This window comes from Myotis yumanensis, unplaced genomic scaffold (assembly GCF_028538775.1).
Source record: "Myotis yumanensis isolate MYYU_CA2020_CCGP unplaced genomic scaffold, mMyoYum1.0.hap1 SCAF_18, whole genome shotgun sequence".
Taxonomy (NCBI): domain Eukaryota; kingdom Metazoa; phylum Chordata; class Mammalia; order Chiroptera; family Vespertilionidae; genus Myotis; species Myotis yumanensis.
In genome coordinates, this window is record NW_027223769.1 from 2,174,686 (window position 1) to 2,198,563 (window position 23,878).

The following is a 23,878-nucleotide window of genomic DNA, read 5'->3' on the forward strand; positions in this document are numbered from 1 at the left end:
CTCAACCTTGGCTGCACATTAGAATCACCTGGGAATCTTTTTAAAATCCTGATTACTGGGCATCATCCTCCAGAAATTCTGTTTCTTTGTTACTAATGTTGTGGCCTCGCCCCATAACAAAGAAACACAATTTCCGGAGGATGAGGCCCAGAAATTAGGATTTTTAAAAGATTCCCAGGTGATTCTAATGTGCAGCCAAGGTTGAGAACCACTGGTATAGGGCAACGATGCACGGTGTCCTGGGAAGACGGCTCTGGAGATACCCAGAAACCTGACTCTGTTCCTTACACACCTGGGACCGTGGGCACCTTCCCTCTTTAAGACCCAGTTTCCTCAGGTGACGCCTCAACAATTCTGACCTCAAGGGGCCGTGAAAGGAATTAAATGAGGCACCATGTGTAGAATGTTTAGGCTGGTCCTTGTTCACTCATGTGGTCCTCCCTAAATGGCAGTCATCATCGCTGAGTCATTTCTCTCTCAGGGACTCAGTGTTCTCATCTACAGAATGGGGGTCATAATGTCTAACCCTCCACCTGCGAGTTAGACCTGAGGCCTGAGGAATATTATCCACAGAGCATTTTGGAAACATCAACACAGTCCTCCAGAATGACCATTTGCTACTCCTGCACCCTCATGTCACCCCCTCATGTCACCCCACAAGCTCTCAAGGGCGGAAGCCCCGTCTGGCTATCGATTCCACATAAATTATGTTGTGACGACTCACAACTTCCAGTCCCCACACAGACTCTCCACTGAGCTCCAGCCTCACATATCCGTCTGCCTATTGGGTGCCTCTCCCTGGATGGCTAAGACTCTTCACACCCTACCAGGTCCAAAGCGAAACTCCTGGTTCCCTGCCCCAGCCCTCCAAAACACCCGGTTCCCCCCATTTTGCCCATCTCAGAAAACCCCCTGACCACCACACAGATGCTGAAGCCAAAGTGCCAGGAGTCACCCTTGACCTATCTGAACCATACCCCCTGGCCACCCACCATCACCGCATCTCCCACCTGGATGCCTGCAAGGACTGGGCTCCTCGCTTCCACTCCCGTCCTCCACAGTCCATTCTCCCCGCAGCACTTGGAGAGAGCTTTTTCAAGGGTCAGTTGGGTCATGCCACTCACCTATTTAAAAAACCCCAATAGTTTCCCATCACACTGATCACTCATTTTGAATTTCTTGATCGGGCTGGGCCCTAGAAGGCCCTGAGACACCTGGTCCTGCCTGCCTCTCCATCACCTCTTATTTGTCTTCCACTCACTCTCTTTGCTCCAGCCATACCACCTTCCTCTGTGCCGGGAACAAGTCAGGCTGGTTTCTGCCTCAGGACCTTTGCACTTGCCATTGCCTTTTCCTAAGCTCTCCCCCCGGCTTCTTGGGGGCTGACTCATTCCGGCCTCGGCTCTCACAGGCCACCTTCTCAGTGAAACCTTTCCTGACTGCCCTATTAAAAGTGGCTTCCTTCCTCTACGGCACCACCCAGTTTCATTTTCTTCATTACACTTACTCTAAAACAGTCTCGTTTTGCTGGTTTGTTTACTTGTTTACTGTCTGTCTCCCCGCTAGAACATACGGTCCTCACGGGCAGCCACCTCTGCCTTGTTCACAGCTGTCCCTCTGGGCCGTGAGTGGGCACCTGGCATACACATGGTGCTCAGTGAGTGTGAGTTGAATGAATACCAGTAAATGACTGTGATTTTTTTCCAGCCACTCCACTAGGAGAAGCTGTAAAAGTGGGAGGTGGGGTGGCGTGAACAGAGGTGCCTGTCTCTAGCACGGGCTCTTCTGTGCACCAATGGCCCCTGGAGGCTGGCCCTGGCACAGGGAGCCCAGGAAGTGCCAGCGATTGGGACAGAACATCACAGCACAGAGAACCACTCAACAGGAAGGAAAGCCACGTGGATTGTGTGTTACACCCCTCTTGCCTCACGCTAAAGTGCCACAGCAGATCCCGCCCCGGGAACTGTGGAGGGACCGGCGCGCCTCGGCCCCGCTCCTGGGCCCCTGGGCCTGTGGGTGCACTGACAACACCCTCCAGGTGGGTGGTTTGGCTGGCCTAGCACCCGCTACCCGTTCTTCAAGCAATTGGACCCATCTCTTCCTTTTGGGGGCTTGCTCTGCCCCACTCTCAGGTCACACAGTCCAGGTTCGGCTAAGCCCCAATCTCAGGAGTGGGGCCACAGACGCAAAGCTGGCCACTGGGTGTGCTACCTCCCTGGGCAGGTGGCTGCCAGTCTCAGTTCTGGCACCCATTTTGCCCGCCCCAGAACCAACAGGGAGACCTTCCTGGGGCGGGCCTGGCGTTGCAGGCTGGGCCTTTTCAGTGACATGAGCCAAATATTCCCTTTTCTTTTCAGCTGCCTGAGTGGCCCGGCTGACACCCCCTCCCAGTTCATCCTTCACTGTCTTCCAACTCTGGCTCCCACTCCCGGCCCCGAGCCCACTCTGCTCTCTTAGAACTCCCCATTCCCTCGGCCCATAGTCCCTTTCTTCAGCTCATCCACCTGGTAAACTCTATTCGCCCCACCTTGGTGCAGGGACCACCACCACTGGCAGCGTCCCTGACTCCCGCACACAGAGGTGGCCACCTTTCTCTTCCCACCACACCCAGTAGGTTTCTCTGGGAAACCTTTATTCACTAGGCCCTGCCCGCCTAGAAGATTTTTGTCATGCTCTATTTGCCACGGTCATATTACGAAAATAGGGATTTTTTTTCCACTCTTCAAGTACAAAATGATGTTTTAACAGTTCATGTAAATTTTCAATCAGTGCCTCTGCCTACCCCAGATGTTCTGAATGACTCCCCTGGGGAGCGGTCTGCTCTACGCGATTGAAAAGCTGCAGCAAAACATCCCTCATTGATTCAGCAAACACCCGTGCGGCCCCCTCGGTGGCAGCCATCGTGCCGAGCGCTGGACACACAAGTTATGAAAGTGTGTGGTAATCGTCCCTGTGTCTGTATTAGCTAGGAGAACGCAGGGAGGATCCTGCCCAGTGGTCTCACTGACATTGGAAGCTGGCCTTAGAGGGGACTTTCCCTTCGTACTTGTTATCCTTTTAAAGTGGTGGGGTCACGGGTGATTTGACTTTCCCAGTATTTCCATAACATTTCCTAGTGGTTCATCGGTGTGTCTGTTTCCCTACAAGATGGGAGCCCTCGGGGGCCAGGCTGGGTGTGAGTCACCCGGGAGGCTGGGAGATGTCTGTGACGTGATCACAGGACAGAGTTGAGTGGCATGGAACGTGGAATTGTGGGCATGAGACACAGGCTGGAGAGGGGCCAGCCGCGCGCGTGGACAGCCAGGGCAGGAGGAGCCCGGTCCTCGCCACAGCCCGGGCCCAGCGTGGTGCGGCAGGCCAGGGAACAGAATACCCGTTTGTCTGTTGTGGAAAGAGGTCACGGGCGACAGAACTCCCAGAAAATGAACTTGGCCCAGCTTTGCACTAGCAGAAGACGGACAGGGAAAGGTGAGAGCTGAGGGAAGCGGGCGTGGGAGGAGCGAGAGGAAAGCGCTTGGCAGCGTGGGGTTCAGGAGGCCTTGAGAATCGGGCCTGGTGGGATGGCAGGTGACAGGTCAGTCCACTGCGGGGTCCACTGAGAGCCTGGGGGACGAGGTTCTAGGGGTGCAACACAAGGGGTGTCTGCACGAGGCTGCCCTGCCTTCCTTCCTCCTGTCATCTTTGTTCCTTCCGTCCTGGGACACAGCCTGGCGATCAGAAGGAGAGGCCTGGGCTGTGGACCCCCGAGGAGGAGGCAAGAGACAGGAAAGCAAACGCCACTGAAAACTTCCTGGAGGTGGGACCCTCGAGCTGGGGCTTGAAGGAGGACGAGGAGCTGTCCAGGGAAAGGGAGGAAGCTGACTTCCAGGTGGGAAGAAGGACAAGAGCAAGGACACTAAGAGTCAAGACCTAGTGCAGAGCCCTGAGCCTCCGGGTTGCTCTGTGAAGGGCCGTGTGTGCTCCGAGGAGATGGAACGCCTGCTGCTGGGGTGTCTGGAGGCCGGGGTGGGAGCAAGACACATGTCCCTTGAAGGACAGCTAAAAGCAGCAGCCCCAGATCCTGTGGTTAGAACCCTGGACCCCCCGGCCGCTCTGTTACTCATGCTCACGGTGCGACCTAGGGCAGGCACCTGGCTTTGCCCCTCAGAGCCTCAGCCGTGGTGATTTGTGGATTCAAGGCGGTCACATTAGCACGGTGCCTGGCACCAAGGCAGCACCGAACAGGCTCTGGTTATGATCACCATGGTGAGCCCAGCATTGGGAGGCTATGTCTGGAAGAGCCGTTATGGAGCCGTGGCCATGGATGGCTCTGTGGGTTCCTGGGGAACCAGGCCCAGAGGCAGGAGCTCTAAGGAGGCAGACACCAGCTCAGGATGAAGGACAGTCTCAGATGGGCATGCTGGTCAGTAGTGGAGAGGCCCACGGGAGGCACAACCCTGTCAAGGGAACAGCCTCATGGGCACTGGACAAGTGCCCTGGCGCAGCAGCACCTGCCCAGCGTTCCGTGAAGGGGTGGGGAGAGAGAAAGCCGTCTGCAGAGCAGTCCTCGTGGGAAGCCCGGGGCTAAGGGATTCCCTGCCTTAGACTTCTCAGGACCTCCACCACCTGGGAACACGGGCCGGAGACTCAAATGCTTCCAGACACCAGGCATTAGCCCAGAAGGGCGACGTGCCAATGTGGTCGGACAGAGCAGGCCCAGCGGGAGGGGAGGTCTGCCCAGCTCCCACTCTGCTCCCACTGATGATCCTTAGGCAACTCTGTTGGCCACAGTCATGGGTTGAATTGTGTCCCCAAAAAAGATAGGTTGAACGTCCTAACCCGTAGCCTATAAATATGACCTTCCTTGAAAACAGGGTCTGTGCAGATGTCGTCAAGTTAAAATGAGGTCATTGGGGTGGTCCCTCGTCTAATGATTGGTGTCCTTATAAGATGGGGGACTTTGGATACAGAGAGAGACACCCACAGAAAGAAGATGGTGGAGGGAGAGATTGGAGCAACCCACCTACAAGACACCAAGGATTTCCGCAACCTCCCCCCCCTCCCCCCACCTTCCCATGCCCCTGCCTCCCGAAGCTAGAAACAAAGAGCCATTCTCCCTGGAGCCCCCAGGGAGCACAGCCTGCCAACACCTTGACTGGGGCTTCTGGTCTGAGATAATAGTTTATGTTGTTTGAAGCCACGGGTTTGGGAACTTTGTCATGTTGTCCTAGGAAAGCAACACAGCCCACACATCCAAACAGGATTTGTCCGGAAGTCTCCAGAATGGGGAGAAAGGATGCAGGACTTCCTAACTCAGAGGTCACAAGCCCCTTTTCTGAAAGAGCAATTCATTCCCCGGCCGAGCTGGGGATCCAATGGGAGGCCCTAGTTCTGATTCTCAGCCTTTGGATTTGCACCCACACAGGTACCGTCCATGGGTGACTCCTGGCCTCCCTGCCAGCCTCCCAGACGGCTGGGATCCCCAGCCAGACGCATAGGAAGCGCTTAGCCGGGCCTTCCATCCTGTGGAGGACGTGCCCTCTCTGAGCCTCGCTGCCCTCTGAGAGACGGGGCAGCATCTGCCAAGGCTTCCTAGGGCTGCCGGGAACTGCCTGGCATGTGGTTGTTGGTGGGAACGAGGCCACAAGGCCCAGTCAGCCCCTGCACACCCCTGCGGGTCCTCCACTGGGGGACTGGGCTCCCGGGCTGCCCTTACCTGTGCTGTGAGCTGGATGGGCTGGGACAGGGTGAGCTGTGGGGTCCCAGGGGGCTGGCTGGCAGGCTGTGGTGGTGGCAGATCGCCTCCCCCAGAGGAGGCTTGGGGCTGCGAGGTCGAGGAGGAGGCAGAGGAGGAGGAGGAAGAAGAGGAAGAGGAGGTGGAAGAGGCGGCAGCGGCAGCAGCAGCAGCATTGGACTGTTGCACGGCGGCGGCCAGGAGCTGGGCCTGCGCTTGCTGCAGGAGGAGCTGCTGCTGAGCTGGCATCAGCGCCGTGAGCTGTGGGGCGGGTGGGGCAGCGAGGGGCACAGGAGGGCATGGGGAGGAGCAGAGAAGGCAGAGAGAGGTTAGTACCCGAGCCAAACAGGTGAGGGGGCAAGTCTTCCAGGAGGCAGAGGAGGGCAAGAGGCAGGCGGCAGAGAGTGGCCATGGCCCTGGAGGGACACCCAGGCCATGGTCCCGTAACAGATGGAGGCGACTGGCCTGTGCCCCTGGCCCGTCCTCCCCGAGTACTTACCCCGGCGAGCTGGCTGCCCGTCAGCATGAGCTGGGCCTGGGGCAGATGTGGCTGAGCCGGCTGGGGGGGGCGGGGGTGCTGCTGGGGCTGAGTCACCACTGGGGTCTTCAGCCTTGATCTGGGGGGGAGAGAGGCAGGGTCCGGGACCCCAGAATGTTAAGTGGAGGCCAGAGAGAATGCCCACCTGCGAACCAAAGAGAGGGCACGAGTGTGGCAACAGCAGCCTCCAGCCGTCACAGGAGGAATGGACGGGGGTAAGGAGGCCAGACCCTGCCCTGACCAGCTGGGTGCTCAGGCCACCACCCTCTGGCCTGTTTCCTCATCACTCAGATGGGCTGCCACACCCCTGCACCCACACTCCCCACAGAGGAGGGCTACCTTTGAAGAGCACTTTTCCCCTCTTGGGAGCCAGTTTCCCTGTTTGTAAAATGAGAAATGATGCCAGGGGCCCTGGGATCTCAAACAAGGGGGTCTGGGTCCCACAGCCCTCATCTGCCTCAGACACAGGTGCATCTCTTATTTGCCCAGTGGAGTAAGATGTTATTGGAAGAAGGGCCTAAGGGTAGTAAAAAATCAACCCCTCCCCACGGCTTTAGAACATGGGTCACAAATTCAAATGTAGACAGCACAAACGGGTGAGGTGGGCAGAGGATGATGGGTGGGCTGAAGGGACTGCCCGCCCGTGCACCCACAGGGCAGGTCTGCCCACCTCCTACTCTGCTCCTGCCAGTAACAGATTTTAAAATCTAAAGCACAGCCCTAGCCGGTGTGGTTCAGTGGAGGGTCCCGGGTTTGATTCCGGTCAAGGGCACATGCCCAGGTTGCAGGCTCGATACCTAGTAGGGGGCGTGCAGGAGGCAGCCAATCAATGATTGTCTCTCATCATTGATGTTTCTGTCTCCCTCTCCCTCTCCCTCTCCCTTCCTCTCTAAAATCAATAAAAATATATTTTTAAAAAATAATAAAATCTAAAGCAAGAACGCTGCCGGACAAGGAAAACACACCTGCAGCCCGAGGTGGCCCAGGCGCTGCCAGCTGGCAGCCTGCACTCCCAGGGCCCCTCAGCTCCTCAGCTCCTCCTCATTTCTCCGTAGGATGCGGAGGCACCAAAAACACAGGGCAGCCCTGGCCGGTTGCTCAGTGGTTAGAGCGTCGGCCCGCTCACTGAAGGGTCTCGGGTTTGATTCCCAGTCAAGGGCATGTACCTGGGTTGCAGGTTCAATACCCAGCCCCAGTTGGGGTGCCTGAGGGAGGCAACCAATTGATGTGTCTCTCTCACATTGATGTTTCTCTCCCCCCCCCCCCCTCTCTAAAAATCAATGGAAAATGTGTCCTCGGGTGAGAATTAACAACAAAAAAAAACACCTAGGGCAGACCAGCATAAAGCAGCCCTGGCCTCCTTCCTCTCCTACACAAACAGCCAGACAACGGTGGGCTCGCCTGGGGTGGGAGGTGGGGGAGGGTCTGTTGGTAAAGGACACAGGGGGGTGGGAGGAGGCACGGCTTGATGAATCACACACTGCTATCCAATGTCCCAGAAACAAGGGCCGCAGGAAAGGGACACAGCAGCTTGGCAGAGGCATGGCGTCTGGAACGCACACTGTGACTGACAGGCAGACAGAGAGCCTCCTCACGAAAAGCCAGGCCGCCAAATAATAGAGGGTGAGTGGCGTGCCCCCAAGTACAAATGTCGGAAAGTTTTAGTGGTACAGGGCGCAGCGTGAAACAACAGTGAGTATGAAAAGCCGGGCCGTGGCTGCATCCCTGGCGGGAAGGAGGGCGCTCCTGGAAGTCTGGTCGTGTTTGCGTCTTGCTTTGGTGAAAAGCCAGTCGTACGTACACTGAGGATCATGTGTGTGTCATATTTCAGTTAAAAAGTTTTAAAAACCCACACCGCATTGGTAGCCATGGCGAGAACACTAGTCCTCCTTCAGAGCTTTCATTCTTCCCGGCTCTCTTAAGAAAGTCTCCGTCAGGGGCTAGGACGGCTCCAACGCCTCCCAAGGTTGGCCAAGTCCCCGGCTAAGCGAGGGCAGGCCTCAGGCTGAGGCCCTTAGACGCAGGCAAGCGTCTCTGGGTACATTTTAACAATCACTGTATTTATTTCCATGGCAAGTGATTTTGGTTTTCCATTCATGAAATTTCCATTTAAAAAAATGTTTATTTCAGCGGTTGAAAGAGAAGCCGGTTCATGAGTCGGTGGTTGTCGAAGCTGACTGATAGGCACCTGGGAGGTTATTTTCATTATGTTCTTCTTTCTACTTTTGTATCAGCTTCATATTCCCCCAAATAAAATGTGGGTTTTTTTTTAAAATTGAGCCAATTAACAAAGATCTGCTGTAAATAATTGTACCTGATGGGTGTGGATTTGTCTGAAATCGTGATGGGAGCGCGTGAAGCCTGCAGTTAGGACAAGACTGACGGGAGAGGTGGAGGGGCAGCCTTGAGCTTTCCCTGGGACCAGGGCGCAGGCCTGGGAAGGGGAGTGAGAACCCCTCCTACCCCCGGGCCCACTGGTTTTACCACAGAGAAACCGGGCTGCAATGGGGCAGGACGGGCTGCAAAGATTCAGTTGAGGAAGGAGGGCGTGAGGAGATGCACGCTCTGAAGGCCAAGGTCAGAGCCAAACCCGAGATCAGAGGGAGAGAGGTCCAGCTGGACACCTTCTCCCCTGGGCCCTGTCCAACTCGCTCGGGACAAGACACCTGCCCACCGAGCGTCCTCAGGGCACGCTAGCTGTGGAGGGACGGCAGAGGCCACCTCATCTGACTGTCCACCCCCTCACCCCGTTAGAGAAGAGGAAACGGAGAAGCCCAGAGAGGGGAAGTGATTTCCCACAGTCACAGAGCAGCCCCCAGCCCCTCACCATCCTTCTGCCACCTGCAGTCCTGCCCACGCCCCTGCCTGCTGTGCTGCCTTCAGGCCTCTGGACCTGCTGACTGCCCCACCCACTGGATGATGGAGACCTGGGCCCCAGACACCCGGGAAGGGCCCCATCTGGATTTGGGATTTGCTCTGTTTGGCCATTTCCGGCCTCCCCACCGTCCTCTCCTACAGCATCGGCTCAGTCCCCCAGGGAGAGGATTCACTGGGTCTGCCTCTCCCTGATTCCCTCCACTCCACACCCCACACCCCACACCCCACACCCCACACCCCCTGAGTGTGTGTTGGGGGGCAGAGGGTGGGGTGAGGCAGGCCCCAGTTCAGTCAGGGAAGTTGGGATGGGGGCGGGCCCTCAGCTTCCTGTTGTTCATCGCCCTGGGGCTCTGGGGGGGATTTCCCTGGCCACCCCCACCCCCCAGGGAAGGGGAAGGAGCCCGGGTGAGTCACAGGCCTGGGGCGGGAGCCCGAGGGTGAGAAGGGGTGGGAGGAGCTTTGTCACCAAGGTACCAGGGCTAGGTGCCCCTTCGGCCCTGGGCCCATGACAGGTCTGTGGGACACTTCCAAAAGCAACTGCCACCCATCACCGAGCACCCCCCTCCCCTTCCCCTGGCTGCTCTGACAGGTGCTTACCTTGGTGCCAGGGCCAGTTGGGGACACGGAGAACGGGGAGGTCTTATTCTGGGGGTTCTGTGAAGAGAAAGTTGGGGTGAGGATGGGACCAGTGAGATGAATCAGCTTCTGACACCTGTTCCTCCCCACCCCCACCCCGCCGCACAGCCCCCTCTGCTCCCTTCTCCCCTCCCCACCCCCGGCTCATCCACGCCCCCTGACCTGGTGGTTAGTGTCGGGTCCATTTCTTTCAGTGTCTGCAATGAGAGGGGGAAGGGGAGGTGTCACTCACTGCCCGGAAGCTCCCACCACCCGCGCTGCCCACCCTCTGCTTCCCACACACCTGTGTGCTCTGACGGGGAGTCCAGACCTTGCTTCTCGGCCTCCAGGGGCTTAGACATTCTTATTTCTGGGGACAGAAGAGGATGGAAGTGGGTGAGGAAGGGCAAGCTCCGGGCCCTTCCTCCAGCACCACCGCAGCCTCTCCCCAGCCCCCTCACCCCCTGCCACCTGGCAAGTGTCTCTTTCTGGGAGACATGCCCTTCGTTCGGGGCCTCTGCCCTTCGCTGGGAGGACAAGCGAGGGGCCTTCAGGCCTTGAGGCTCCTGCCTGATCCTTTCCACCCTCGGAAGGTGCACAGGGAGGGTGGCCCCGGCACGCTGCAGGGACAGGGCAGAATGTAGACTGTGGTCAGGGGTCCGGAGAAGCCTGGCTGCCCGGCTGCCCGGGAGGAGGTTGCTGAGGTTCCAAAGGAGAGGCTCAGCCGCGGCCTCTGCTCAGGCGCCGCCCAGGCACCAGGGCCGTCCTGCCTCACCAGGTTTCAGCTGAGGCGTGTTTTCCACTCTGAGCGGGGCCTGGAGGATGTGACAGGACAGAAGCATCCCCAAAGGAGCACGTCTTAAGATGCCCGGTGTGATTCAGCCGCGGGCTCCCCCAGCCCACCACTTTCCCTCCGCACCTCACTGCTCCCACCCCCCATTCCATTCAGCACCGGCCTCCCCTGGCCCACCACTTTCCCTCCGAACTTACCACCCGCCCGCCCCCCCCCCCCTCCCCGCCTTCCCTCTTGTATTCGTGCACAGGCGCACCAGAGGGGCAGCCCCACTCTGATCTCAGTAACTCCAGCTCCAGCTCCTTCCGGCTCTGCTCCCGACCTTGTCCTCAAACCTAATCCTAGACCTCACCTGGGCTTTCAGTCTTGAATTCCAACTGCACCCCCAAATCCCAGCAAGATACTTGGCCCCTAAAATGCAATCCTTTTCTATAGTTCTGTAGACCCCGGAAATGAAGGGAAGTATCCAGGGGAGGTGGCACCAGGGGACACAATGCAATGGGGACCGTGCCCTGTCCTAGCGCTCTGATGCTGGCCATGGAAGCCGAGTGTTTACCAGTGCCAAGCACGGGCTGAGTGCGCCTCCAGACTCACGCTAGTAGTTGGTGCTAATACCACCCCGCTCTCACAGGGAAGGGAAGGGGGCTCTGAGGGGGTGTCACCTCCCCAAAAGCAGTGAGACAGTAGAGATTGGGCCCCAGCCTCCATGGCTCCAGGGTTCCTGCTTTTAAAAAATATCTTTTTATTGATTTCAGAGAGGAAGGGAGAGGTGACAGAAACATCAATGATGAGAGAGAATCATTGATAGGCTGCCTCCTGCAGCCCCACACTGGGGATCGAGCCTTTGACCGGGGGACATGTGCCCCGACCAGAAATTGAACCATGACTTGCTTCATGGGTCGATGCTCAACCACTGAGTCACGCCGGCTGGGCAGGGTTCCTGCTTTTAATCAGGGCTGCTGCAGGCTAATGAACACCAGCCCTGACTTCCACCCACCTCACCTCCAACAGTCACCCCACCCAATCTCACCCTGACACTGACTCCAGACCAATCCTTCCTGGTTCTAGACGCGCCCCCTAATCCCCCCCAAATCTGGGCTTCTGCCTAACCCATTCTCAATCCCCTTACCCACCCTGGACCCCAACTCCCATCCAAAGCGTCCAAGATCTTCATTTGGACTCAATTCCCAAACTGGCCTCAGACCGTACTTATGACCCTGACTCAGACCCAAATGTGTCTCCCAGTCACTCCAAAACCCACCTATACTGTGATCCCTCCCCATCAAAGGAGCTGTCCAACTCTAGTGTGCTCGGCACTGATATTTCAAGAAGGCCGGCTGAAGAGAGAGCAGGGACATCCTCAGCAACTAAGAAGAAGTCCAGGAATTCTGCAACTGAAGATTACTTGACACGGAACGTCACTCGGGTTTAATATTCCTAATTAAAAAGCCAGGTCACACACTGCTGGTGGGAGTGTAAACCAATACGAGCACAAGTCAGGGCAGCTAAGAGGTGGCCCCTCCTACAACTCCACACGTCCACTCCCGGCCTCCCGGCCACCAATGCCACAGGTGCATGTGTTCCCAGCAGCCCTTCAGGAAAGGCCCTGAACTGGAAATAACTCCAGGGCAGTGGTTCTCAACCTTGGCTGCATATTAGAATCATCTGGGAATCCTTTTAAAATCCTGATGCAGATGAGGCCCAGAAATCAGGATTTTAAAAAGATTCCCAGGTGATTCTAATGTGCAGCCAAGGTTGAGAACCACTGCTCCAGGGCCTGTCGACAAGGGAATGGGTCAACAAATTGCAGTCTGTCCACACAGGAAATACACCACAGCAGGGAAAGCACACACTCCTGCATCTCAGACCACCGGATCTCACAGACCTGATGCCAAAAGCGGACAGTAGGACTCCAATTACCCGAAGCTCAGAAAGGGGCGAGATGATATCAGATGATCAAGGTCAGACGGGTGGGTACCTTTGGGGGGTGCGGCCGGGAAAGGGCATGAGGAAGGCTGAAGGGGCTGGAAAGGGTCTGCGTCGTGACCTGTGGGAGCTGACGTGAGTTGGTGCACACGTGGAAGTTCTTCAGGCTGAACCCTTAAAACCTGGGCACTTTCCTATGAGTGTGTTATGTTTTCACAAAAAAAGAAAACATTTCAAAACCAAAAAATAAATAAATAAATAAGCCAGCACATAGTCCTATTAAAGGTGTAGGCTGGTGAGGGTGGGGTGGGCAGCGGTTGCCCAGGACGGTATGGGAGCTCGGGCCCTGGGCACTGGGGACAGGGCACTGAGTGGCCAACATCCTGAGACATAGAAGGGCACAAAGGGAGCTGCGGTGAGGCCCTGCTTCTCAGCCCTCGGCCCTGCTCCAGGCAACAGCTAACCCTCAGGCAGCCCTAAATTCCCCCCCTCCTAGCATCCCTGACACCTCTGCCCAGCCCTGTGCCCTCCCTCCAGCCAGTGTCCACAGTGCCCCAGGGAGATCCTTCCCACATCCAGCACTTCCTGGCGCTGAACCCTCCCCTGGCTCCCCATCTCCCCCAAGAGCCCAGGCACCTTGGCCTGGCATTGGGGTGTGGCCCCTGCCACCCTCCACTGCCATCTCTAACCACTCATGCATCATGCTCTTCCACCACACTAGGCACTCCTTCTGCTTGGGCTTCTGCTTCACGGGGAGTCCAGACCTGGCAGGTTCTCTGCTCCCCGCCTGGCTGGTGGATGCCTCTCCTGCCACAGCCCAGGGCAGCCTCTGACCTCACCTCCACCCCAGAGAGTCTGTGCTCACCCTTGGCCTCTGCTACGGGCTATGTTGTGTCCCCCAACATTCATATGTTGAAGCCCTAATCCCCAGAACCACAGAATGTGACTGTATGTGGAGATGGGGTCTTTAAAGAGGTAATTAAGCTGATGGAAGGTCATTGGGTCAGGTGGGCCCTGACCCAATATGACTGGCTGGCGTCCTTAGGAGAAGGGGAGACTGGAACACAGACACACACAAAGTGAAGACACAGGGAAAAGAAGACCATCCCCGCCAAGGAGAGAGGCCCCAGAAGAAACCAGCCTTGCTGACATCTTGACCTTGGACTTCTAGCTTCCAGAATTTTTTTAAAAAATATATGTTTTTATTGATTTCAGAGAGAGGAAGGGAGAGGGAGAGAGGGATAGCAACATCAATGATGAGGATCACTGATAGGCTGCCTCCTGTACACCCCACACTGGGGATCGAGCCCACAACCCCTGACGGAGAATCAAACCGTGACCTCCTGGTTCATGGGTCAATGCTCAACCACTGAGCCACACTGGCCTAGTAGCGTCTAGAATTTTGAGAAAATTAATTTCTGTTGTTTAAGCCACCCAGTTGTGCTATGTGTTACAGCAGCCCCAGCAAACTAATACCGCCTCCCAGGCTGTGCCTTCCCATTGTCCCAGCCCTGAGCTCACAGGGCTGTGGCCACCTGTGTCCCAGTCCTTTCCCGCCAGACCAGGATGCAGAGTTAGGTCTGACTCACCACTGGCATCACCCACCAAGAAAAACAGATTATAAATGCTTGCTGATGTCCCTCCCTGCAGCTCTCTTACTTGTCCCTGCCTCTGACCTCCTACTCATCCCTCAGGACCCAGCACAAGTTCCATCCTCTATGAAGTCACCACTCCCGATGCCCCCAGATAGCTCTCCCCTGCTCCCTCCGTCCTGACCCAGCATTTCTTTATCACTGTCCTAGAGGCTGTAGCCACTTGGGCCGCAGTATGTCTCCCCCATCAGACTAGGACCCCCTCAAGGACAGTTCTGTCTTTTTTTTTTCCCGGGCAGATCACAACACCCAGGCATCCCACAAAGTAGGCTTGTCACCTTAGGGGTAACCTTTACCCGCTCAAAAATTCATCTCACATTAGCAGTGAGGATTCGGGCGTCACCCCAAATCGTTAATTTTGGGGGGGGGGGACAGGTCTGTCTTATCTTGGGGTGCCTGACACCGCCCAGCATAGGATACGTGGGTCCAATAAACAAGAGTGGCCCCAAACCCTGATCTCCCTCCTCCAGGCCTTTGCCTCTGCTCTTCTCCCACCCGGGGCGACCCTTCCCTTCTCTAGCAGCAAACTCCTGCTCCTCTTTAAGGCCCCAGCTCACATGTCACCTCCTCTGTGAGGTCCTCCCTGAATCCCCAAGTGTTTAGTGTCCCTCTCATCTGGGATGCTCCTGCCCCTAACGTACCCTGACCACCTGGGCAGTGACTCTTAGCCCCAGACTGTGGCCCTAGGCTGCAGCCATCGCTGCTCAGGCTGGGACCGTGTCTTTGGAATGAAGACATATATGAAAGATTCTCGGGGGAACCAGGACCCAATCCTGTCCAAACAAGCCCCTTGTGTCCCTGCTGCCACCTGACACCTGGACCAAGCAGCTCTAACCTACACCTTTAGGTCACCCCTCTGCAGGGATAGTGGCTGAAGGGGCAAACGCGGTTTGAGGGGACATTTCCACCGCTCTGATTCCTTCGTTCTCCCTAACGCCCCCCCTCTGGCCCCGCCACACACACACACCACGGCACGTAGGCTGGGCCAATGGCAAAATGGCCAGTGCTGCCCGTCACCCAGGCCTCGCTGGCTCGTTTCCTCCAAAGACGAATAGGGGCTCCATTTCAACCAGGAACCCAAAGCCAAACCAGGACCTAACGGAGACCCGAGGGACCGACAAGCCCATCAAGAGGCCACTGAGCTGCCCAGCCCGCAGGCATTCGGCACCTGGGCCCAGGCAGGGCTGCCCCCGCCCCTCTCTCTTGGCTACAGAAATACTAATGCTATTCCCACACCAGACAAGATTTCACTGGGACAGGGTGCAACCTGAGTATCAGGTTTTTTAAAATATATTTTTATTGATTTCAGAGAGGAAGGGAGAGGGAGAGAGAGACAGAAACATCAATGATGAGAGGGAATCATTGGTCGGCTGCCTCCTGCATGTCCCCTACTGGGGATGGAGCCCGCATCCCCAGGGATGTGCCCTGACCAGGAATCGAACCATAACCTCCTGGTTCATAGGTCGATGCTGAGTCACACCGGCTGGGCAGTATCAGATTTTTAAAAGGCCCCTTCCCTGTGATTCTCATGTGCTCCCACCCCTGGAAACTTCTGACGCCCCACTCAGAGCCGCATTTGCACAGAAAGTTCAACTGGTTGCTTATGGCCATCCTGCCCTTCTCCCCTCCCAGGCGGTGTGTAACTTTTTAGCCAAAAGGGAAACGCGGTACAGACCCTATGGGCCCCTTGATTCCCACCATCCTGAGTCAGACCCACCCAGGGTGCCCACACCCCCTGGCCTCGCCCCGGGCGATGGCCCCAGGCCTAGAACTCTGGCTGCCCTCCACTCCTCACCCTCCCTCGCCCCTCCCACCCGACTTTCACTTCTCCTCTGCATTTCCCCCAGCCAGTTTTAGCAGACTTGGGTCAGCTTCTCGTTAGCACTTACCGAAAATGGGGCTAAATATAGAGGGCCCTAGGACTGCCCCTCACCCCTCCTGGCCCCACTTGGCCTGTCCCCTGGGTCCCCTGCCTCCAATCAAGCCTGCTTCAATCAAGGCTTGGCCTGGGAGCCCCTTTGGGCTGGGTCGGTGCTGCCGGGAACCTCTGCGGGCCCAGCTGGCCTCGTCCCAGCCTCTCAGGAACCACACCTCACACCCCCACAGCCCACAGCTGTCCCTGGGCAGCCTCAAGGGAATGGATGCTTCTGAGCTGTCAGGAGGGAGGGATGGAGATACGGGCAGACACAACAAGAGATGTGGCCCCACAGCTGTGCTGACAACAGGCAAGAGCTGCCACAGCACACACACCAGGCAGGGTCCCAGCCACACACAGAGACCTGCAACACACACAGGGTGTGCACAGACCCCAGACAGGCATGTGTGCAGACGAAGACAAAGGCCCAGACACAATGACACGGGCAGATATGCAAAACACACCAGACATGAGTATGCACACCTGCACTTGCTTATACGCACTCACACACCGAGACCCATTTGCACAGAAGGTTTGGTTGGTTGTTTATGGCCATTCCACACTTACACATCCAGAGTCACTCACCGACAGACAGACACACACTCACATCCAGGTCACTCAGACACACAGACAGACATGCACACACATCCAATCACTCAAACAGGCACACAGACAGACATGTACACGCTCACCATTCAGAGTCACTCAGACGGACACACACACAGTGTTCATACAACTCACACCCCAGAGTCACTCACAGACAGATATACAGATAGATACAGATGTGCACACACTCACACATCCACAGTCACTCACAGACAGATGTGCATCCACAGATACACCCAGGTCACTAAGCTAGACACGCACACTCAGACGTGCACACACTCACACATCCAGAGCCACCTCAGCCTGGGAGATGGCCGGGTAGACTCCTGAACCCAGTCCACAGATATGCAGCCCAAGACCAGGCAGCATGAGTGATCTGCCCCAGGTCACACAATGTATTGATTCCTGTCGAGGCGGGGGGACCCAGGGCAGGCCTCCCGGGCAGGCCAATTCAGTGAGAAATCCAAGTAAAGGGTCTAACCCAGTGCCTGGCATGTATAGGACCCCCATTCAACCCCATTCAGGGATTAGTCAGTGTGCAGATGCCCTGGACGTCTGTGTCCACAATGTACACGAACATACATACATGACTGCACATATGATCACTTCAATAAATAATCACGTGATCCTGAAAGGTGTCTTCCTTCCATCTTAATCCCCTCCCCACCTTTTTGCCGTGCTCACAGCCACTCATCCTTCACATGTCAGCCCAGACATCCCCTCCTCCAGGGAGCCTTCCCTGACACCCCACAGACCGAATTGGACAAGTTTTCTGGGCTCCCACAGTCCCCTGTGCCTCGGCCTCCCAGCCCTGACCCCCCGCCCCCCCTGTGCCTGCTCCACTTCCCAGTGACAGATCTGTCTCTCCCACCGGACGGGGGACTCCAGCGGCACAGAACTGAAGCTGCCTCTCAGTTGTATTTCCAACACCCCGCACAGAACTGCCGAACAAATACATGTTGATGAAGGATCACACACCCCGGTGCACACAGGATGGCAAGCACCAACGCAGGGCTCATCCCCACAGACACCCAGGAATGTGACACACACCCACAGTCGTGCCTACATGGTCACAAATAAAGCAATCACCCAGTGTTCCAGGCACTGTGTTAGGCACTGACGGATATTACCTCCTTTAAGTCTGCCATCAGCACTCTCATTATGCAGAGATAACTATCATTATGCAGAGAAAGACACATTACACCGAATGAGGCAGCAAACCCAAACCGCCTTGTGCAGTACCTGGCACTCAATGTGCACTCAGTCAACTGACATGGGGGGGGGGGGGGCGGGCAGTTACTAAGCACACGAACATATAACATTTCGGGGGTGGTAAGTGCCACGAAGAAAAGACAAGCGGGGCAAGGGGGCTGAGACGGGCGGGATCAGTTGCCAGCTCAGATGGGAAGGTCAGGGAAGGCCTCCCTGAGGAGGTGACAGCTGAGGCCAGTGAAGTGAAGAAGTGAGCCCAGAGGTCACGGCCAAGGCGACCCCTCCGGTGGCGACCCCTCCCGTGGCACACACCACAGTCCGCACTCTCCCTCACACGCTGACACACGACAATCACACCCTGGAGACTCGCCACTACCTCTCACAGACTGCACAGTCTCAAGCCCAGCAACTCGCTCAGCCTTCCCACCCATTTGCAGCCCTGATCCTGTCACCCACCCACTGGTCCACAGAAGAGCCCGCTCCCAACCCGGCTTGTGTCCCTCCCCGGAGCCTTCGGGACAGGGCGGCAGGGATGGGGAGAAGAGGTCGGGAGCCCCCAGGTGTCTGCTGTGAAAGGGGAGAAGAAAAAGGAGCTGGAGGGGGACCAGGGTGGGAAGGGGAAGCTGCTGAGGACCAGAGCGAAAGCACAGAGAGCGAAGGAGGAAGGGCAGGGCCGGCCCAACCCCGCGGAGCTGCCCGAACTCCGCGCAGCGGCGCGGGCCTTACCTGGAGCCCCCATGCTGGAGTGAGCCGTGCTGCCCGCCCCGCAGGGCTGGGGGAACAACTGTGTCACCTCCCGCCCTCTCTGGGGGCCAAGTCCTCTCTGCCGGAAGTCACCCCGGGAGGAAACCGCAGGGTCCGCCCCCTTCGGAAGGGAAAATACCCTGCTGGAAGGCCCACCCCTGCAGGCAGCGACCCCAAGTCAAGTCTGTAGGGGAAGTGGGGGTGTGGGGGGGCACGGGGCAGGCTGGGAGAGCTGGCTCCCACAGCGGTGCCCCCGGGGGTGCCTGCCCCAGCGCCCAGCCCCGTGCTGCCTCCAGGGCAGATCTGGAATAGCGCGTGTGGGCCTGGGAGAGAAGGTGGGCCCGTGAGAACAACACTGAAAAAAGGGCTAGAAGCTTTATGGGGGGGTGAGGGGGTGCTGGGGGAGAAGGCTTTCCCAAAGCCAGGCCCTGCAGCTCGCGCTTGACAAGCGTCATCTCTTGAGCGATCACTATTCGCCCCTTTCACAGAAGGAAAGACTGAGGACCAGGGAGCTGGGGTGGCGTCACAGGAGCGCAGAACCGAAAAGCGCGGCAGGAGGAGGCGTTCGCGGTGGGTTTCCAGCCCGTCTGGGGGCGGGGGGAGGGGGGAGAAGAGGGGGGACCCTGCCGTACACCTGCCCGCAGGTGAGGCGTCCAGGCCTCCGCCGAGAGGAAGCGGCTCCCGTGGGCGGCGGCAGCGAAGGCGCAGGTCCGGGCCTTGCCCTGGAGCAGCCAGAAGTCGGCCGGGGGCAAACACGGGCGCTGAGGCCGCTCCGGTGGAGGGCAGCGCGGTTCCCCGGCTGCGGGCTGGCCCTTGGCGCCGCGATGCTCCGGGCCAGCTTCCCTCCGCGCCCGCCAGAGGGCGGCCGCGCCCAGCCAATGGGCGGGAGGGCGGGGCCGGCTGCGGGGAAGGAGCCCCTCCCTCCGCTCCCCTCCCCTCCCCTCCCCGCCCGCCCCTCCTTCGCCCCTGCGCGCACACCTGCGAGGGTCACACAAAGGCGTCGGACTCCCGGGTGCACGGCGGCGCAGACAAAGGCGCGGCCGAGGCGCTGCCCGCTTCTCCTCCCGCCCCCCTCGCCTCCCCTTACCCCTACCCCGGTGCCGGGTCCGAGGCCGCGTGGCTGCTTGGCTCCTCCAAACAGCCCACCAGCCCTCCGGGCCCTGCCGTGCACACTACGATAGCATACGCTGGGGAACCCCCAAAACACACGTGCGCACAATGACGCCTGGACTCACCCTTCCCCCCACATACATTCAAGTATTTCTACACACGGACCCCAGCACCTCACACACACACACACACACGTGTGCACACGCAGACACAGGAACACTGAGCAGCGGCTCCAACACCAACCCTCCCTGCCCACTCGCCTGTTCAGACACCCCCTCTGCTCCCTCACGTTGACACATGGCACAAGGGCACATCCACACATGTGTGCCCAGGCATGCTCCTGGCCTCGTGTGCCCTCACTCACACCCATGCACACTCACGCAGGCTATAACACACAGGCAGATCTTCACACGTGCCCTTCCGTCTGCATGGGCCCTGAGCACCCAGACATGCCCAGGCGGGCAGGCGGGCCCACCTGATGGGAATGACCAGCAGTGCCTACATCTGCACACAGAGGGGCAGTTCCCAGCTGTCTACACTCCACACCATACTGCCCTGTAAATGCCATTTCACTGAGAAAATCCAGACCACCCAGCATAAACTCAGCTCCAACTCATATCTGCTGCCTCCTGCTCTTGCTCGCTCTCTCCCCCCCCCCCCCCCCGCCCCCTCTCTTTCCATCTCTCTCTCATACAGAATTTCTATACATGAGGGTCTTCCGGACAGCAGTCCGGCGCCAGTCAGTGGGGTACTGGAACCTTGTCTTAAAAGCCCATTTGCCCAGCACGCTCTGTTTTGATTTAGGATTTGTTTTGGGGGATTTGGAAGTGAGGGTCATAAGGACACTATGGGGGACCCAAACCCCACAAGCCACCCCCATGCTCCTCCCCGGACATAGTCACTATCGCCCTTGTGTGGAGCGTGGACGTGACCAGGTGCAGCCCTTTCTGGTGAGCAAGGAGAGAAGCTTCGCTCATTTCCGAGCTGCCCTCCCAGGCCTGCAGCTGAGTACGGAGGAGGGGAAAACCATGGGATGGAGGCGCCCCACCCGCTGGCCTCCTGCGTTGGCTCTGCTCTCATGGCCTCAGGCAGACCAGAACTGAGTCCCTGAGGAGCCAGGGGACCTTGAAGGAGAATGGGTGTGAGAGGCCCCCTGCCTGAAGGAAGACAGAGGAGCAGAGCTTGGGGCACACTGGTGGGTAGGCCTGGCAGCCAGGAATGAGGGGGCCCACGCAGGGGATGGTGGCCACCAGCTGGAAGAGAGGCCTCTAGCTATGTTGAGCAAGACAGGTAGGGCACAGGAGCTGGGGAGCAGCAGGGGCCCCGGGGGGTGCAGGGAGCCTGGGCAGGAGGCTGCGCAGGGAGGCCAGGCTGGGCTCAGGGCTGAGCGGTAATTAAAGGAGACGCAGGGGGCTCCCCAGGGCCAGCGGGGCTGGTAACTGACACGCGGGCCCCATTGCTCCGCTCATATTTCTCACCGGATCGATACGTTTGACTCCCGACAAGACAATAATCGCTTGTACGCGGCCGGCGAGTCGATCAAATACATTATTAGAGCGAGGTCCCCCAGGGGCCTGGCAGGGAGTGGTGGGGGGAGCAGTCAGCCCACCGGGGACAGCAGAGCAGGATTCTTCACCCCCCCAGGGCCCCCAGCCACGGCCTCTTCCTCTCGGCTGCCCCTGGGGACCCTGTCTGCAGCTCCGTTCCCCAGCCTCTTTCTAGATGCTGCTGTGTCTGGCGGCATCTCCGCTGAGCCCCTGGCTGTGTCCCCGCGCCGCGCTGCATGGGGACCCAAGGGTTCTTTCCGGGTAACTGCTGCCTAATCTGTAGGGCGATAGCATGTGGGAGCCCAGAGGCCTCTCAGACACCCAGTTTGGCAACAAGTAGAGACTGGGTTTTAGGCCACACTGAGTGGATGGCTGAGCCAGAAGATGAACTGAGATTCATTCATTGACAACAACCTCCCTTTGCATCTCTGCACATTGGCCTTCAGCGAAGCCCAGACCAGGGCAGCCTTTGGGGCAGGGGGAGGGGGAGGCAGGGAAAGCTGGCTTAGGGGCCTAAACACATAGGAAAATAGGATGAGGGTGGCAGACAGACACTCAGACAAAGGGTCCTGCTACATGGCCATGCCATCCTCCAATGGGCTCCAATACTTTCAAATCAAACCCCGCCTGGCCCGCCCTGGGCACTGCTTGCCCACTTCTTCCCCACCTTGCTGGCTTCTGGGATGGAGCCTTCATTTCCTGCCTATACACCTGCTTCGCCTTGGGCCTGCCCTCAGAGCTGCTTCTCCAGTGGTCCTAAGGCAAGGCAAGATCAAGATGTATCCACCCTGTGTTCTGCTTAGGAGCACCCAGCATCCAGGGACTTAAAATATTTCAGCAGCGGCATCACTGTCTAGTCTGTGCTAATTGAGCCAATACATTATTTCTAATCTTCATGACAATCTCAGGAGGTAAGGTCTGTGATCATCCCCTTTCTACCGATGAATTGGAGCTCAGAAAGGTGAAGTCACTTGCCGCATGTCACACAGCATGTGAGTGGAGGAGCAGGATTCAAGCCAGACCTGTCCTCACAACTTGCCCTTTCTCTACTCCACCATGGGCCTCCATAGAGCTCTGAAATGCTCTCCATCCTCCGGTGGACAGCAGAAAGCCATTCCCTGCCCACTCAGGGACACTGGAATCTCCTCACAGCCCACAGCCCAACCCCCTACTGCCCTTAGAGTCTATTTTTTATACTCAGCAATGCATTGGACTCCTTCTGTTGAAGGAACCCATCAATTCCCCATTTCCTTCCGTTCAAACATTTCCTACGTGCCCCTTAGTGACAAACCCTGGGCTGGAGGCTGAGGACCCAGAGATGAGCTTGAACCTGCCTCAGGAGCTCATGGTCCGAGGGGAAGACTGGAGTTGATGAAATACCCTGACATGCCATCACTGAGTCAGTAAGTATCCAACAAACGCTATTATGTGCCAGGCCATTGCTAAGTTCAGAGAATGCAGTGGTTAAAAGCAAAACAATCAGTTATACCCCAGTAAAGCTGAATTTTTTTTTGAAAAAGCAAAACAAAGATGTTTTCTCTTCCCCACATGGCTTACAGTCTTTTGGGGGGAGGGAAATTTAAAAATTTTATCAAATAAATATGCAATTTCAAGTTGGGAAAAGTGCTTTTAAGAATAGATGGAAGATGGAGGGTACACTTACTCAGCAGTTGGACCACTCATAAGACAAAGAGTGCAGGGAAGAGCATGCAGGCCATAGGAACAGAGGAGGTGATGGCCCTGAGGCAGCAAGCAACATAGCAATCCTATATAATAAAAGCCTAATGTGTAAACTGACCAAACTGTAGAACGACTGGTCGCTATGAGGCGCACTGACCACCAGGGGCCAGACGCTCAATGCATGTGCTGCACCCTGGTGGTCAGTGTGCTCCCACAGGGGGAGCTCTGCTCAGCCAGAAGCCGGGCTCACTGGCGAGCACAGTGGTGGTGGTGGGAGCCTCTCCCACCTCTGTGGCAGTGCCAAGGACCCCGCTAAGGACTCCTCAGGGGATGTCCGCCTGCCAGCTTAGACCCGCTCCCCGTGCAGTGGACATCCCCCAAGGGGTCCCAGACTGCAAGAGGGTGCAGGCCGGGCTGAGGGGGACACCCCCCCAGTGCATGAAAGTCAGGCACCGGGCCTCTAATTTCAATAGGAAAATGGAGGCACAAATGGCTGGACCAGAGTGAACAAGGAGGAAGTGGAAGATGAGATGGAGAGGAAGGTGGGACAGACCACAGTGCCTTGTAGGGTAGAGTAAGCATTCTGGACTTTACTGTAAGTACAGTGGGATACCACTGAGACGGTTTTAAGCTAGTGAGCGATGTAGTTCTGTGCACATTTCATGGACGATTCTGGCTACTTGGGAGGCTAGTCTGGAGGGGCCAGGGCATGAAGGAGGTCAGCCATGAAGAAATGGATGGGGTCCACATGAGAGCTGATGAGAGCTGGGGGGGGGGGGGGGGGGTAGAAAAGGAGCAGGTGTCTCCAGAAGCGATTTTGAGAGTGGACACAACAGGATTGGTGACTGGCTGAAGGCGGGGTGTGGGGGCGGGGGGGTGAACAATGAGGGCCAGGACGCCAAAGTGCCTTTCCTGCCATAGAAAGATGGGGGAGGAGGGATCAAGCTCAG

General features: G+C 57.4%; 1 protein-coding gene and 1 non-coding gene across 2 annotated transcripts in view; both read right to left on the reverse strand.

Moving 5' to 3' along the window:
* The window catches only part of POU2F2 (POU class 2 homeobox 2), a 38,080-nt gene extending 19,427 nt beyond the window's left edge, over positions 1-18,653 (reverse strand). The window contains 6 exon segments of the mRNA XM_070397916.1: positions 6,213-6,287; positions 6,289-6,330; positions 9,726-9,782; positions 9,927-9,961; positions 10,048-10,113; positions 18,574-18,653. Coding sequence (XP_070254017.1) covers positions 6,213-6,287; positions 6,289-6,330; positions 9,726-9,782; positions 9,927-9,961; positions 10,048-10,113; positions 18,574-18,586 — 288 coding nt within the window. The 5' untranslated portion in view covers positions 18,587-18,653.
* Positions 14,347-14,489, reverse strand: LOC138997474 (U12 minor spliceosomal RNA). The gene has a single exon (XR_011468940.1). It is a non-coding gene; the product is annotated as a U12 minor spliceosomal RNA (small nuclear RNA).
* Positions 18,654-23,878: the final 5,225 nt, after the last annotated feature.